A 15,273-nucleotide genomic window follows, 5' to 3' on the forward strand; every position below is an offset into this window, starting at 1 on the left:
GCAGTGCTGTACACATTATATGCAGGTACTTTCTCTATCCCTAGAGGGCTCACAATCTAAGTTTTGGTACCTGGGGCAATGGAGGATTAAGGGGTCCTTTTACTAAGGTGTGCTGAAAAATGGCCTGCAGTAGTATGGACGAGTGTTCTGGGCGCGTGCAGAATTATTTTTTTAGCGCACCTACAAAAAATGGCTTTTTTTTGCCGAAAACGGACGTGCGGCAAAATGAAAACTGCCGCGCGTCCATTTTGGGTCTGAGAGCTTACCGCAAGCCATTGAGCTAGCGGTAAGGTCTCACGCTGTAACTGGGCAGTAATGGTCTACACGCATCAAATTCCACTTGACGCGAGTAGCTGCCGTGTGTCAGAAAATAAAAAATATTTTTCAGACGCGTGTAGCGGAAGCACCAAAATTGAAATTACCGTAAGGGCCACGCGGTAACCGGGCGGTAACTCCAATTTGGGGTGCGCGAAGGCTTAGTAAAAGGGCCCCTAAGTGACTTGCCCAAGGTCACAAGGAGCTGAAGTGGGAATCGAACCCAGTTCCTCAGGATCAAAGTCCACTGCGCTAACCGCTAAGCTACTCTGTAATGATATAGAAAGTGTTCCTTCTATCACACCATCTCCATTCCCAGGTTTTTGTTACTGCATTCTGACCCTGGGTAAAATATGGGTTCTCAGTGCCCACTACCTCCTACCACCCTCTGCACTAGAAGGTCATATAAAGGCTTTAAAAATCTGGGCCATTTCAAGAGTTTGTTCCATTTGTGAATCAAAGAGATAAACCTTGTTTGTCATGTTTCATTTTCTGCTGGTATAAGCAGATCATTTGGGAGGGGTCGTTTTTTTTCTAACAAAGTCATGTTCTTCCCCCACCATTTAGAGTGCTTACAGTATGCACAGTCTGGAACTACAGTAAAAGGATTTCATCATACACATATCTTATATGTACTTTCTGATAAGTAACCATGTGAAAGGAAAGACCCCCATCCTGCTAGACAATGTGGATATATATCTGCTTAGTGTACTAACAAAAACAATAATAAAAAAAATACTTTCTTCTGGTTTGTCTACCAACTGAAAACAGCCCCCAAGGCCTGGGATGTGTTTCTTCTGTAGCTGAGGACTATATATGATATTTCTGTTCTACTGATGGCAGTAATTCTAGACTGGGACACTCATAAGGTCTTCACCTGCGGTTCTGATAGACCTCCAAATCCCTCAGCCTTAAGGGAGCCTCCAGACTTGGAAATACTTTCATGGCACTTTATTCTCACACTACAAACATACACGCGTCTGGAGGGATCATACATAGTAACAGTAGTTTAGAAAGAAACCTGCTTGCCTTAACATTAAAGTGACCCCTTTTCATTCTAAGTCACTGTAATAAAAATGATCCCTCCAGACATGTGTATGTTTGTAGTGTGAGAATAAAGTGCCATGAAAGTAACATACATACCCCCCTCCCCCCATGCCAAGACTGCTACAATGCAATTGTTGGGGTGAAAGTGGCTGCTATGAAGCCGGCTTTCTACTCTTACCTTGTGTATCTTTTCCAGCCACTCTTTATTCTGAGCCAGCTCAGCTATGAAGGCCTGGTGCCTGAGCCATTTCTTGTGGGGCTTCTGCGTCTGGTCCCTGCAAGGCTCCTGGGCCATCAGCATCTTCTGGCTGACCCAGTCATCCAGCTGGAGAGGAGAGAGGCGAGAATGAGAGGGAAGTCCTCCTCAAGCATCCTTAAAAGAGTATCGGGAAAGATCCCCACCAGGGGGATAAACTGTAACTCTTGTCCTTGCACTGGAAAACACAAGAAATGACTGTATCCTTGTATCCAAAATGCAGATTATTGGGTATTTGTGCCAAAATACAATATCACCAGGTCCCTGCTCTATAAAACTGGAAAGAATACCAGGTACCTGCACCAAAACCCTCAGAGTTCACTCAATCCCCACAGCAAATAATACTGGAGAGATTGCAGAATCCCAAGATTAAAAACCAGTGAAAAAATGTACCAAAAAATAGAGAAATCACTTGATTATTTCAACAAAACCATGAGAGATTATGAGATTTTTGTATCAAAACCACAAGAGATCACCAGATCCTTGCACCAAAAATCCTCCCGCAGTATAAAGGAGGTACCATTGATCACAGATTGTTCCAAAACCCGAGATAGCTCAGAGGTAAGGTTCCTTTGTACAAACAGCAGCTTGATTCAAGCCCGCAGTCTCCCTGGTACTAACACCCCTGTATACTTGGGGGGTAAACAGGAAGAGACCTAATCTGCCCTGTCCTCTTTTTTGCCTCAACAGCCTGACCGAAGCTGCAGTCAGCTCACAGATGCACTGGGGGAGGGCTGAAAAGCAGCAGCCAGGCTTGTTCTGTCTCCTCCTCTGCTCCTGCTATATTCTCCGCAGTGTACCAGTGACTGAGCCATCACAGGGGGAGGGAAGAGGGGTGGGAGGTGCAGCACAATCACAGAAAGGCTCTTTTTCCCAGAGCTTACAAACAGCAGGTCTGAGCCAAAGAATGGGGGTAAAAAGGAGAAACCGGTTGCATTCCTGAAATAGTCCTTTCCTTATCTGCTGCAGTCTGTGAGTAACTATTACAAGCCGCAAGGGAAGAGACAGCTCCTGGTTTTCTATGGAAGGCAGACAAAAAAGCAGTAGCCCTTCACCAAGACAGAGAAAGGGAAGGAGGAAGCTAGCCAAGCCTGTCCAATGAGCAAAGAAGCCCTGCCTCTCAGCCCCCTTTTAAAGGGCAGGTGCATATACCCTATATGAAGAGGGAGACAAATACTGAGAAAGGAAGAGAGACATTCTAAGTCAGATAAATCTTGATTTAACGGTCCCAGATTAAACGGATTTTGGATTTAATGGAGAAATTGATGGTGGCTATGTGTGCATTTTAATGACAGTGTTGACGTTAGTTACGCGATGGAATTCAGAAGCAGCAGTATTCCAAAACAAAACAATTAAAATGTATTTATATATCTTAGTGCATGATATGTAATGTTCTCGCTTACAGCTAAATTTGTGGGTTTTAACATGAAAACTGATTGTAGTGCACTTCAAAATATATAAAACTGAATATTTTTCGGACATTTTAATTATCGAGGTGGTAGAGAAATGGTAGATTCAACAGACATATGTACACATACATGAATACAGTATATAGATAGCTCTTTTTAGGCATGTGTCACAAAAGCAAGAGATCCTGTTCTGAAGTTAGTCTATCTGTCTGCCTGCCTGCCCACCGTCTTTATCCGTGTATTGGCATATGCACAAACATATATGTAAAGACAAAACCTGAGGGGGTATGCAGGAGTACTGAGCCAGAGTGTCCCAGAAAAAAAACTGGCAGGGGATCTGCTAGATCCAGTGAGAAAGAAATTGTAGAAGAGGTTATAGTCAATATAAGAGAAAGGCTTCATATATCTGCTCTTGTTCCCTCAGCTATACGGTAAGCTGTATTGTAGAAAATCTTATCATCACATCTATGTTAGTTGAATGTTCTACTTTATTTATTTATTTATTTTATTTATTTATTTTAAGTCATTTATACCCCGCCTTTTGCCGCAGTTTTGCAGCCTCAAAGCGGCTTACAATGAACTGTTAAATAAATACAATACAGTGCACAGTAAAATCAGTTACAGTTACGTTACATTAGGAAGAGCGAAAGAACAGGGTAAGGAGGGAAAGGGAAGAGAGACTAAGATGGATGGCAGAAAAACAGGTGAGCCAAGAGGGATGATAAAGATCCAGGCAAAAACAGAGGGGCTCGATCAGGTCCGGCAAGGCGATCCTCAAACGGGAACTGCAGCAGTGCCCAGATAGCACAGATAAGGCACGGAGGAAACAGCAGCAGCTTATTAAGTGTATCATTAGTATTATGCTAACATCGTATTATATCTCTGGTATTTGAATTCCAGTGCTGTTAAATGTGTATATTTTTGATACTGTTTCACGGTAGTTCTATTATAAGGTTCCAATTTACTGTTTTCAAGTTTACCTTATTTATTGTATTTAATGTTTATTCTTGTTTGTTTTACTGTTGTTATGCTGTTAACAAAATTGTAAGTTTTATGTTAAACTGTACCTGCTGTATATCACCTTGGGTGAATTTCTTCATAAAGGCGGTAAATAAATCCCAATAAATAAATAAATAAATAAAATTAATTAATTAATTAATTAATTAATTAAGCCGTTGCATGGGCTGCTTCAGGGGTAAAACAACACTGTAGGAACAAATGAAACAACATTAATAAATATACAATCATAGTAAAAACTTCCAATGCTGTTGACTATGCCACATTGCATGTTTATTCAGACAACTTATTATTAGAGATTATTTATGAGTACTTTTAGTAGTTTTTTAAATGTGTTACATTTTAGTATCTTAAAAAGCATTTTTACTGTGATTGTATATTTACTTATGCTATTTCACTTGTTCTTACAGTATTGTTTTGCTCCTGAAGCACATCCATGTCAGGCATGCTTTTAGTCTGAATAGTAATAAAGCCTTTGTCTTATATTGACCACATCTGCTTCTATGATTTATTTACTTTCGTGAGCTAGAATGTGGCAGGGCCCATCACCCAGATAAGCTCGAGAAAGCAATGTTGGCCACAGAAGCCACATGGTGGCAGGGAACCCAGACGCTGTCATCCACCTCACCTAAAGAATGAAGGGAACTGGAGACAGTGTTTACTGAACCTGTGGGGTAGAAAGGAGCCCTGCCTTGTCACCTAAAGAAGTGTAGAAGTTTGTGGTTGTTGAAGCAGGTGATAGGAAGTTTGGAGGGGGTGGGAACAGAAGGGAAGGAATACAGGAAAGGAAGAAGGCAGGGGAAAAATTGGAACATGTAAGGAAGGGGAGAGGAGTACTTGAGGTGGGCTTGAAGAGAAGAATGGTGTCAGGATGGAGAAGGGGGAAGAAATGGAGACAGCATGGGGTGGAGAAGGATAGGAAGGAGGAGGAGGAGAAGGGTAAGAGTATGAGTTATAAGCCTTTAGAAAATAGGCTAAAAATAGGTACCTATGTGGCCTTCAGTCATAGGTGACCTGTTATAAAGCTACCTCCTCTGTGTAATTTTATTTGAGGGCTTATTTGGTAACATTCATTCAGGATAAAATTTAGTATTGGAGGATGAGGGGATACCTTGGTGATAGAGGAAATGCCTCCATCTTGTCCTCTTCTCAAGATAACTATTTCCTATCATCCCTTTCTCTGCAACAGCAGTGATGCAGGTCTCTACATTTCAAGGATGACCAATCTTTTTATTAGGAAAATAAATGAAATTAAAAGGAAAAAGACGCCACTATGGTTCGCAGAAGAAGTAACTGAAAAAGTAAGGAAAGGCAAAGTTACTCACCTGTGGCAGGTGTTCTCTGTGGACAGCAGGACATGTATTCTTACATCTGGATGACATCATCCAATAGAGCTTGGTGCGGACGCTACCCAGCGTCTTGTATCTTTAAGAAGCCAAAGATTTTTTTTACTCGTGCCAAAAGTACAAAGACTAGGGGACATTCAAGGAAGTTACATGGAACACTTTTAAAACAAACAGGAGGAAATATCTTGGAACTCTTTGCTGGAGGATGTAGTAACAGCGGTTAGTGCATCTGGGTTTAAAAAAGGTTTGGACAAATTCCTGGAGGAAAAGTCCATAGTCTGCTATTGAGACAGACATGGGAAGCAACTGCCCTGGGATTTGTAGTATGGAGTGTTGACATGATTTGGGTTTCTGCCAGGTACTTGTGACCTGGCTTGGCCACTGTTAGTGGAATTTTTTCTGGAAGCCAGCATGTTCGCTGTGCATTCGTGAGTGCCTTCCCGCATGGTATCGGCACATGGGGACCATCAGTACAATAGAAGGAGGGAGGGGATGTAAGAATACATGTCCTGCTGTCCTCGAAGAATACCTGCTACAGGTGAGTAACTTCACTTTCTCCAAGGACAAGCAGGACATTGTTTCTTACCCCTGTGAATCCCTAGCTACCAGGCTCATTGAAAACAACAAACATAGGATAATAGGGACTGGAATAGTAAGACCAACTAGAAACCTATCAACCTTAACTTACATACAGATTGTTGTAGAGGTGCAGCATGGAACAGAATAAAAATGGGCCTAGGAAAATGGAGCTGGATTCTAGACACCAAATTCTGCTGGACTGTCTGACCAAATCGACTGTTGTGCTAGGTGTGCTGCTCAAGGCAGGAATGAGACGTGAATGTGTGGACTAAAAAACCACATTGTAGCTTTGCAAATCTCTTCAATGGAGGTTGACCGCAAATGGGCTACTTACACAACCATGGCTCTGATATTATGAGCTGTGACATGACCCTCTAGAGTTGGCCCAGCCTGGGCATAAGTGAAAGAAATGCAATCCGCTAGCCAACTGAACAAGGTGCATTTACCAATGGCTGCCCCCATCCTGTTTGGATCAAAAGAAACAAAAAAGTTGGCTGGATTGTCTATGGGCTTTAGTCTGCTCCAGATAGAAGGTCAAGGCTCTCTTGCAGTCCAAGGTGTGCAGTGCACTTTCAGCATCATGAGCTTGTGGTTTGGGACAGTGATGTATCCATTCAGGGTGCGTGTGTGGCATATGCATCCCTATCAGTCCTTTCCTTCTCCCTCCCACCGCATCTCTACCTTCCCGGTCCTGCAAAGCTCTCACAATTCCCTCTCCCCATGCCCTAAAATCATCTTCAGTCTTCGCCTAGACAGCAGCAGCAGCAGCGGTACACACAGGCTGCCTGCGGCCTGCACTGGGGCTTTCTCTCTAAACCATCCCCTTCTGATGCGACTTCCTGTTTCCTGAAGGGCGAACAGTTCAGAAAGGAAGCCCTGGTGCAGGCTGCAGGCAGCCTATGAGTGCCACTGGCACTGCCTGGGTGAAGCCTGGAGGTGATTTTAAGATACCGGGAGGGGGGAGCGGCGGGAGGGATAAGGGAGGCAGATGTGGCATAAGACACACCCCCTGTTCAAAATTCCTGGCTAAGCCACTGATTTGGAAAGAATGTTGGCAAGATGATTGACTGCTTAAGATGGAACTCTGACACCACCTTAAAAAGGATAGAATGTGTGCACAAAACTACTCTTGTTATGATGAAATCTTGCATAAAGTGGGGTCTGAAGCTCACTAACCCTGCAGGCTGAAGTGACCACCACCAAAAACAAGACCTTCCAAGGTCAGGTACTTCAGATGACAACCTTACAGAGTTGGTTTTCAAACTAGACTCAGAGAGATGTGGGAGGTATTCAAGTAGTTTTTGTGTAGGACAAGACAGAGAATCTAAGGCCTTGCCCTCACACAAGATGGAAAACCTCTTCCACTTAAAATATAGCACCTCTTAGTGGAATATTTTCTGGAAATCAGCATGATCCTGAAGACACGCTCAGGCAGTTGTATGGATGCAAACTCTACACTTTTAACATCCTGGATGTGAGAGCCAGGGATGGGAGGATGGAATGCAGAAGAGACCCCCCTCATTCTACATGATGAGGATTGGAAAACAGTCCAACCTCCATTGTTCTTCAGATGATAACTCCAGAAGAAGAGGGAACCAGATCTGCCTCGTCCAGTAAAGTGGGATGAGTATCATGGTTCCCTGGTGTTGTCTGAGTTTCAGCAATGCCTTTCCCACTAGAAGGGTAGGAGGATACCCCTACAAAAGACCCTCCCCCTAATAGAGGAAGAAAGCATCCAACGCTAGTCTGCTGTACTACCTGAGTCTGGAGCAGAGCTGAGGGACCTTATTGTTGAGATGAGTGGCAAAAAGATGTACCGAGGGAGTGTCCCATTCTTGCAAGTTCTTGTGGGATACACCCATGTTGAGAGACCACTTGTGTGGCTGCATCACCCTGCTCAGTCTGTCAGCTAGACTGTTGTCTTTCTTCACTAGGTATGTGGCTTGGAGCACTATGCTGTGGGCTGGTGACCGACCCACTGCCACATTCCGACTGCTTCCTGACACAAGGGGTAAGATCCCATACCCTCCCCCCCCATTTGTTGACACAGTGAATGATACATACCTGTAGCAGGTGTTCTCCGAGGACAGCAGGCTGATTGTTCTCACGACTGGGTGACGTCCGCGGCAGCCCCCACCAACCGGAAGAAGCTTCACGGGACGGTTGGCACGCAGGGCACGCCCACCGCGCATGCGCGGCCGTCTTCCCGCTCGTGCGTGACCATTCCCGCCAGTTGAATGACAAGCAAGAAACAACATGAAAACGCAACTCCAAAGGAGAGGAGGGAGGGTAGGTGAGAACAATCAGCCTGCTGTCCTCGGAGAACACCTGCTACAGGTATGTATCATTCACTTTCTCCGAGGAAGAGCAGGCTGCTTGTTCTCACGACTGGGGTATCCCTAGCTCTCAGGCTCACTCAAAACAAGAACCCAGGTCAATTGAACCTCGCAACGGCGAGGGTATAACAGAAATTGACCTACGAAGAACAACTAACTGAGAGTGCAGCCTGACCAGAATAAATTCGGGTCCTGGAGGGTGGAGTTGGATTTACACCATAAACAGATTCTGCAGCACCGACTGCCCGAACCGACTGTCGCGTCGGGTATCCTGCTGGAGGCAGTAATGTGATGTGAATGTGTGGACAGATGACCACGTCGCAGCTTTGCAAATTTCTTCAATAGTGGCTGACTTCAAGTGGGCCACTGACGCTGCCATGGCTCTAACACTATGAGCCGTGACATGACCCTCAAGAGCCAGCCCAGCCTGGGCGTAAGTGAAGGAAATGCAATCTGCTAGCCAATTGGAGATGGTGCGTTTCCCGACAGCGACCCCTAGCCTGTTAGGGTCGAAAGAAACAAACAATTGGGCGGACTGTCTGTCGGGCTGTGTCCGCTCCAAGTAGAAGGCCAATGCTCTCTTGCAGTCCAATGTGTACAACTGACGTTCAGCAGGGCGGGTATGCGGCCTGGGGAAGAATGTTGGCAAGACAATTGACTGGTTAAGATGGAACTCCGACACCACCTTCGGCAGGAACTTTGGGTGGGTGCGGAGCACTACTCTGTTGTGATGAAATTTGGTATATGGAGCATGAGCTACTAGGGCTTGAAGCTCACTGACCCTACGAGCTGAAGTAACTGCCACCAAGAAAATGACCTTCCAGGTCAAGTACTTCAGATGGCAGGTATTCAGTGGCTCAAAAGGAGGTCTCATCAGCTGGGTGAGGACGACGTTGAGATCCCATGACACTGCAGGAGGCTTGATAGGGGGCTTTGACGAAAGCAAGCCTCTCATGAATCGAACGACTAAAGGCTCTCCAGAGATGGCTTTACCTTCCACACGATAATGGTAAGCACTAATCGCACTAAGGTGATTCCTTACTGAGTTGGTCTTGAGGCCAGACTCTGATAAGTGCAGAAGGTATTCAAGCAGGTTCTGTGCAGGGCAAGAACGAGGTTCTAGGGCCTTGCTCTCACACCAAACGACAAACCTCCTCCACTTGAAAAAGTAACTCTTCTTAGTGGAATTTGTAGGTGGTTATATATATATTTTGTAAGAGGCCAATTTCCTACCTATGTACTCGCTTATGTCTAGGGGGCGTGGCCTCTGCCCAACATTAGCTGCATGGAAAATAACGGACAGACCAATGGAATATATTAGTTTATTTATACAGCGTTATATACAAAAATATAGAAAACTCTTATCAGCTTATAGCATCAGCAATTCCTGATTGCATGCACAATGATACCAAAATATAGAGAATAACTATGATTATCCTATGGGCTAGAATCTGTAATGACAGATAAACACAATACCAAGATCCTAATGATTACCACACAAATCTTATACTAGGCTAACAGCAACTAGAGATCATAAATCCTGACGTCACACATCTGATGGGTCCGAGCACAGACTAATTATCTAACCCAGCCTGAAGGAAGTAAACTATGATCTCACCGTCCCGGTTTCCAGATCAGATTCCTTCCAATGCCTCAGCCGAAGGTCTCAGCGAGGTCCCACAAGCTCAGGTGATGCACTTGTCTTGATCAGCCACAGATGATACAGACTCAGTATAGATCCTGTAGACAGCTGTATCCTGGGGAAAAGCTTTGCCAGGTATTATCAGTAAGTCTCTCAGGTGGTCTTCTGTTCTTCTGTTCTTCTCTCTTCTCGGTTCTTCAGGAACTAGTTTCTTTCTGTTCCCGCTTCTCAGATCAATCAGTTTTCTGGGAGCCAATCAGAAATAATCCCACCATGTACTCCCAGCATCTGTATGAAGCTTCCTTTGTCCGTCTTATCTCGTAAGTTCTCTCTCACTCTCTCTCAAGGACATGCATTCTCCCCCGATGCAGAGTGACCTTGGAGGTGGTGCAGGCTTCAGTAAATCTATTACAAGCTGAAATGCTGCCTTCTGCACAGTTGGTAGCCAGACATATAGGTGAAAGGTTGCAGCGTCCATTTTGGCTGTAAAGGTGCTCTCATATGCACACAGGGTGGGTGAGATCACAGCAAATACTCCTACAAATCCTTCCTAGAGGCAAGCAAGACACGGGAGACACCCTCCGACAGACCCAACGCAGTGAAGTCTACGCCCTCAACATCCAGGCCGTGAGAGCCAGGGACTGAAGGTTGGGGTGCAGCAACGCTCCGTCGTTCTGCGAGATGAGAGTCGAAAACACTCCAATCTCCACGGTTCTTCTGAGGACAACTCCAGAAGAAGAGGGAACCAGATCTGACGGGGCCAAAAGGGCGCTATCAGAATCATGGTGCCGTGGTCTTGCTTGAGCTTCAGTAAGGTCTTCCCCACCAAAGTTATGGGAGGATAAGCATACAGGAGGCCGGTCCCCCAATGGAGGAGAAAGGCATCCGATGCCAGTCTGTCGTGGGCCTGTAGTCTGGAACAGAACAGAGGCAGCTTGTGGTTCGTTTGAGAGGTGAAAAGGTCCACCGAGGGGGTGCCCCACTCTCGGAAGATCTTGCGTACCACTCTGGAATGAAGTGACCACTCGTGCGGTTGCATGACTCTGCTCAGTCTGTCGGCCAGACTGTTGTTTACACCTGCCAGGTATGTGGCTTGGAGGAGCATGCCGGACTGGCAAGCCCACCGCCACATGCCGACGGCTTCCTGACACAAGGGGCGAGATCCGGTGCCCCCCTGCTTGTTGGTGTAATACATTGCAACCTGATTGTCTGTCCGAATTTGAATAATTTGGTAGGACAGCCGGTCTCTGAAAGCCTTCAGTGCGTTCCAGATCGCTCGGAGCTCCAGGAGGTTGATCTGCAGATCCTTTTCCTGGAGGGACCACAGACCCTGGGTGTGAAGCCCATCGACATGAGCTCCCCACCCCAGGCGAGATGCATCCGTCGTCAGCACTTTCGTGGGCTGCGGAATTTGGAATGGACGTCCCAGGGTCAAATTGGTCCAGATGGTCCACCAGAGCAGTGAAGTGCGGCAACTGGTGGAGAGGCGGATGACATCTTCTAGATTCCCGGTGGCTTGAACCCACTGGGAAGCTAGGGTCCATTGAGCAGATCTCATGTGAAGACGAGCCATGGGAGTCACATGGACTGTGGAGGCCATATGACCCAGAAGTCTCAACATCTGCCGAGCTGTGACCTGCTGAGACGCTCTGGTCTGCGAAGCCAGGGACAAGAGGTTGTTGGCCCTCGCTTCGGGAAGGAAGGCCTGAGCCATCTGGGTATTCAGCAGAGCTCCTATGAATTCCAGAGACTGGGTTGGCTGGAGATGGGACTTTGGGTAATTTATCACAAACCCCAGCAGCTCCAGGAGTTGAGTAGTGCACTGCATGGACCGGAGGGCTCCTGCCTCTGAGGTGCTCTTGACCAGCCAATCGTCGAGATATGGGAACACGTGCACTCCCAGCTTGCGTAGATATGCCGCCACCACCACGAGGCACTTTGTAAACACTCGCGGGGCAGAGGCGAGCCCAAAGGGCAGCACACAATACTGAAAGTGCAGTGCGCCCAGGCGGAATCTGAGATACTGTCTGTGAGCTGGCAGTATCGGGATGTGAGTGTATGCATCCTTTAAATCCAGGGAACATAGCCAATCGTTTTTCTGAATCATTGGCAGAAGGGTGCCCAAGGAAAGCATCCTGAACTTTTCTTTGACCAGGAATTTGTTCAGGCCTCTCAGGTCTAGGATGGGACGCATCCCCCCTGTTTTCTTTTCCACAAGGAAGTACCTGGAATAGAATCCCTGCCCTTCCTGCCCGGGTGGTACGGGCTCGACCGCATTGGCGCTGAGAAGGGCGGAGAGTTCCTCTGCAAGTACCTGCTTGTGATGGGAGCTGAAGGATTGAGCTCCCGGAGGACAATTTGGTGGCAGGGAGGCCAAATTCAGGGCGTATCCGCACCGCACTATTTGGAGAATCCACTGGTCGGAGGTTATGAGAGGCCACCTTTGGTGAAAAAATTTTAACCTCCCTCCGACCGGCAGATCGTCCGGTACGGACACTTTGAGGGCGGCTATGTTCCCGTGGATCCAGTCAAAAGACCGTCCCCGGCTTTTGCTGTGGAGGCGCAGGGGGCTGCTTAGGCGCACGCTGTTGACGAGAACGAGCGCGCTGGGGCTGTCCCTGTGCCTGGCGAGGCCTTCGGGCCGGCTGGGTGTACCTACGCCTTGCAAAGGAATAGGGCGCAGCCTGCCGGGCCCGGGAAAAACGTCCACCTGCTGAGGTGGATGCTGAAGGCGCCCGGTGGGAGAGCTTGTCGAGGGCGGTTTCCCGCTGATGCAGTTGGTCCACCAGCTGCTCGACCTTCTCACCAAAAATGTTATCCCCCCGGCAAGGGACGTCGGCCAGTCTCTGCTGGGTGCGGTTGTCCAGGTCAGAGGCACGCAGCCATGAGAGCCTGCGCATCACTATACCTTGGGCCGCAGCACGAGAAGCCACGTCACAGGTGTCATAGATACCCCTGGACAGGAACTTTCTGCACGCCTTCAGCTGCCTGACCACCTCCTGATAAGGCCTGGACTGCTCTGGCGGGAGCTTGTCGACCAGGTCCGCCAGTTGCTTCACATTGTTCCGCATGTGGATGCTCGTATAGAGCTGGTATGACTGGATGCGGGTCACGAGCATGGAGGATTGGTAGGCCTTCCTCCCAAACGAGTCCAGAGTGCGAGACTCCCGCCCCGGGGGCGCCGAGGCGGTATCCCTCGAACTCCGTGCCCTCTTGAGAGCAGAATCCACGACCGCCGAGTCATGGGGCAATTGTGGCCGCATTAACTCTGGGTCCGAGTGGATCCTGTACTGGGACTCTGCTTTCTTGGGGATGGTGGGATTAGTTAATGGTCGCATCCAGTTCCGAAGCAGTGTCTCCTTGAGGACATTGTGCAGCGGTACCGTGGTGGACTCTCTAGGTGGTGATGGATAGTCGAGGACCTCGAGCATCTCAGCCCTCGGCTCATCCACAGAGACCACGGGAAAGGGAATGCAAATAGACATATCCCGCACAAAGGAGGCAAAAGAGAGACTCTCAGGGGGCGAGAGCTTTCTCTCTGGTGAAGGCGTGGGGTCCGAGGGGAGACCCGCAGACTCCTCTGAGGAGAAATATCTGGGGTCCTCCTCTTCCCCCCACGAGGCCTCTTCCTCGGTATCGGACATGAGCTCATGTAGCTGAGTCCGGAACCGGGCCCGGCTCGACGTCGAGGCACCAAGGCCTCGGTGTCGTCGAGCGGTGGACTCCCGCGCCGGCGGGGACGAAGCTCCCTCCATCGACGTCGACGGGGACTCCACCTGCGTGGCGGTCGAGACCGGCGCCACAAGCGGCGGCGTCGTCGACGGCCTCGGCACCGGGCTAGAGCTCGCCGGCGCCACAGTCATCAGCGCCGAGGGCGCAAGCACCCCCGGCGCCGGCACAGCCTGGCGCATCAGCCCTTCCAGGATCCCCGGAAGGATGGCTCGGAGGCACTCGTCCAGGCCCGCTGTCGGGAAAGACGTGGGGGCCGGTAGAGGCATCGGTGCCGGAAGCTGGTCAGGTCCAGGAGACTGCACCGAAGTGCCAGGACCCTGACGTGGCGGTACCTCCACCACCGAGGGGGACCGCTCCTCTCGACGTGGACGCTTCGGCGTCGACTCCTCTCCGGTACCGAGAGCCGGATGCGTCGAGGGCGACCGGTGACGGTGCTTCTTAGCCTTCTTACGGTGCCCGTCACCGGTGCCGGGTGGTATGGAGGAGGAGGAGGTCGATCCCCCTCGGTCCCGAGGAACCGGGTCAGACAGGGTTCGGTCCCGAGGGCCACGGGCTGAAGGAGTGACCGGGGCCGACTGCCCACGCGGTCTCTCACCTCTACCCTCACCGGAGGACCGGCGGGCCGACGGGACCTGTTCTCCTGGGGTCGATGCCATCGATGCCGATTTTTCGGGCATCGATACCGGTACCGAAGGACCGGGCGTCGATACCGATGCCGTCGAAGTCGACGTCGAGGGGCCGGCGCAAGTTCCAAAAAGACGGTCCCGCAGAACTTGCCTTGCAACCTGAGTCCATTTCCGGAGACATAGACACAAGGAACACGACTTGATATTGTGCTCCAGCCCAAGGCACTGGAGGCACCAAGCGTGGGTGTCGGTCTGCGAGATCGGCCGGCGGCACCGACCACACTTCTTAAATCCACTCGGGACCTTCGAGGACATCGACGGAAAAATCGCGTCGGCGAAGTTAAAGTCGTCGATGGTGGCGGAAATCACACCTCAAAAAAATAAATCGATCGCGCGGCCACAAGGCCGCAATGCGACGCCCTCGCTAGAAACGAGGGAAAAGGAGCGCATGCTCTTTTTTTTTTTTTTTTTTTTTTGAAAGAAAAAGAAACTGGGGCACGCGGTAACCAAAAAACTAAACAAAACTAAACAAAATCGCGTAAACGCGACGGTCTTTCCGGGGCTGCGAAGGGAGAGCGGCGACGGCACGACTCTCCTCAGGCGCGGAAAAGAAAAGACTGGCGGGAACGGTCACGCACGAGTGGGAAGACGGCCGCGCATGCGCGGTGGGCGTGCCCCGCGTGCGGACCGCCCGCGAAGCTTCTTCCGGTTGGTGGGGGCTGCCGCGGACGTCACCCAGTCGTGAGAACAAGCAGCCTGCTTGTCCTCGGAGAATGTACATGACAACCTGATCATCTGTCTAGATTAGCACAGATTCAATTTGATTCAATAGCCAATCTCTGAAAGCCATTAGACAGTTCTAGATTGCCTGTAGCTCCAGGAGGTTGATTTGAAGCTTGGTTTCCTGGGAAGACCAAGTCCCCTGGGTGTAAAGCTCATCTACATGAGCTCCACACCCCAGAGAAGAT

The 15,273-nt window shown here is 49.1% G+C and overlaps 1 protein-coding gene across 1 annotated transcript in view; it reads right to left on the minus strand.

Moving 5' to 3' along the window:
- The window catches only part of SPTBN4 (spectrin beta, non-erythrocytic 4), a 373,692-nt gene that overhangs the window by 134,563 nt on the left and 223,856 nt on the right, over positions 1–15,273 (minus strand). The window contains 1 exon segment of the mRNA XM_030219988.1: positions 1,541–1,687. Coding sequence (XP_030075848.1) covers positions 1,541–1,687 — 147 coding nt within the window.

The sequence above is a fragment of the Microcaecilia unicolor genome, chromosome 11 (genome assembly GCF_901765095.1).
Source record: "Microcaecilia unicolor chromosome 11, aMicUni1.1, whole genome shotgun sequence".
NCBI lineage: Eukaryota > Metazoa > Chordata > Amphibia > Gymnophiona > Siphonopidae > Microcaecilia > Microcaecilia unicolor.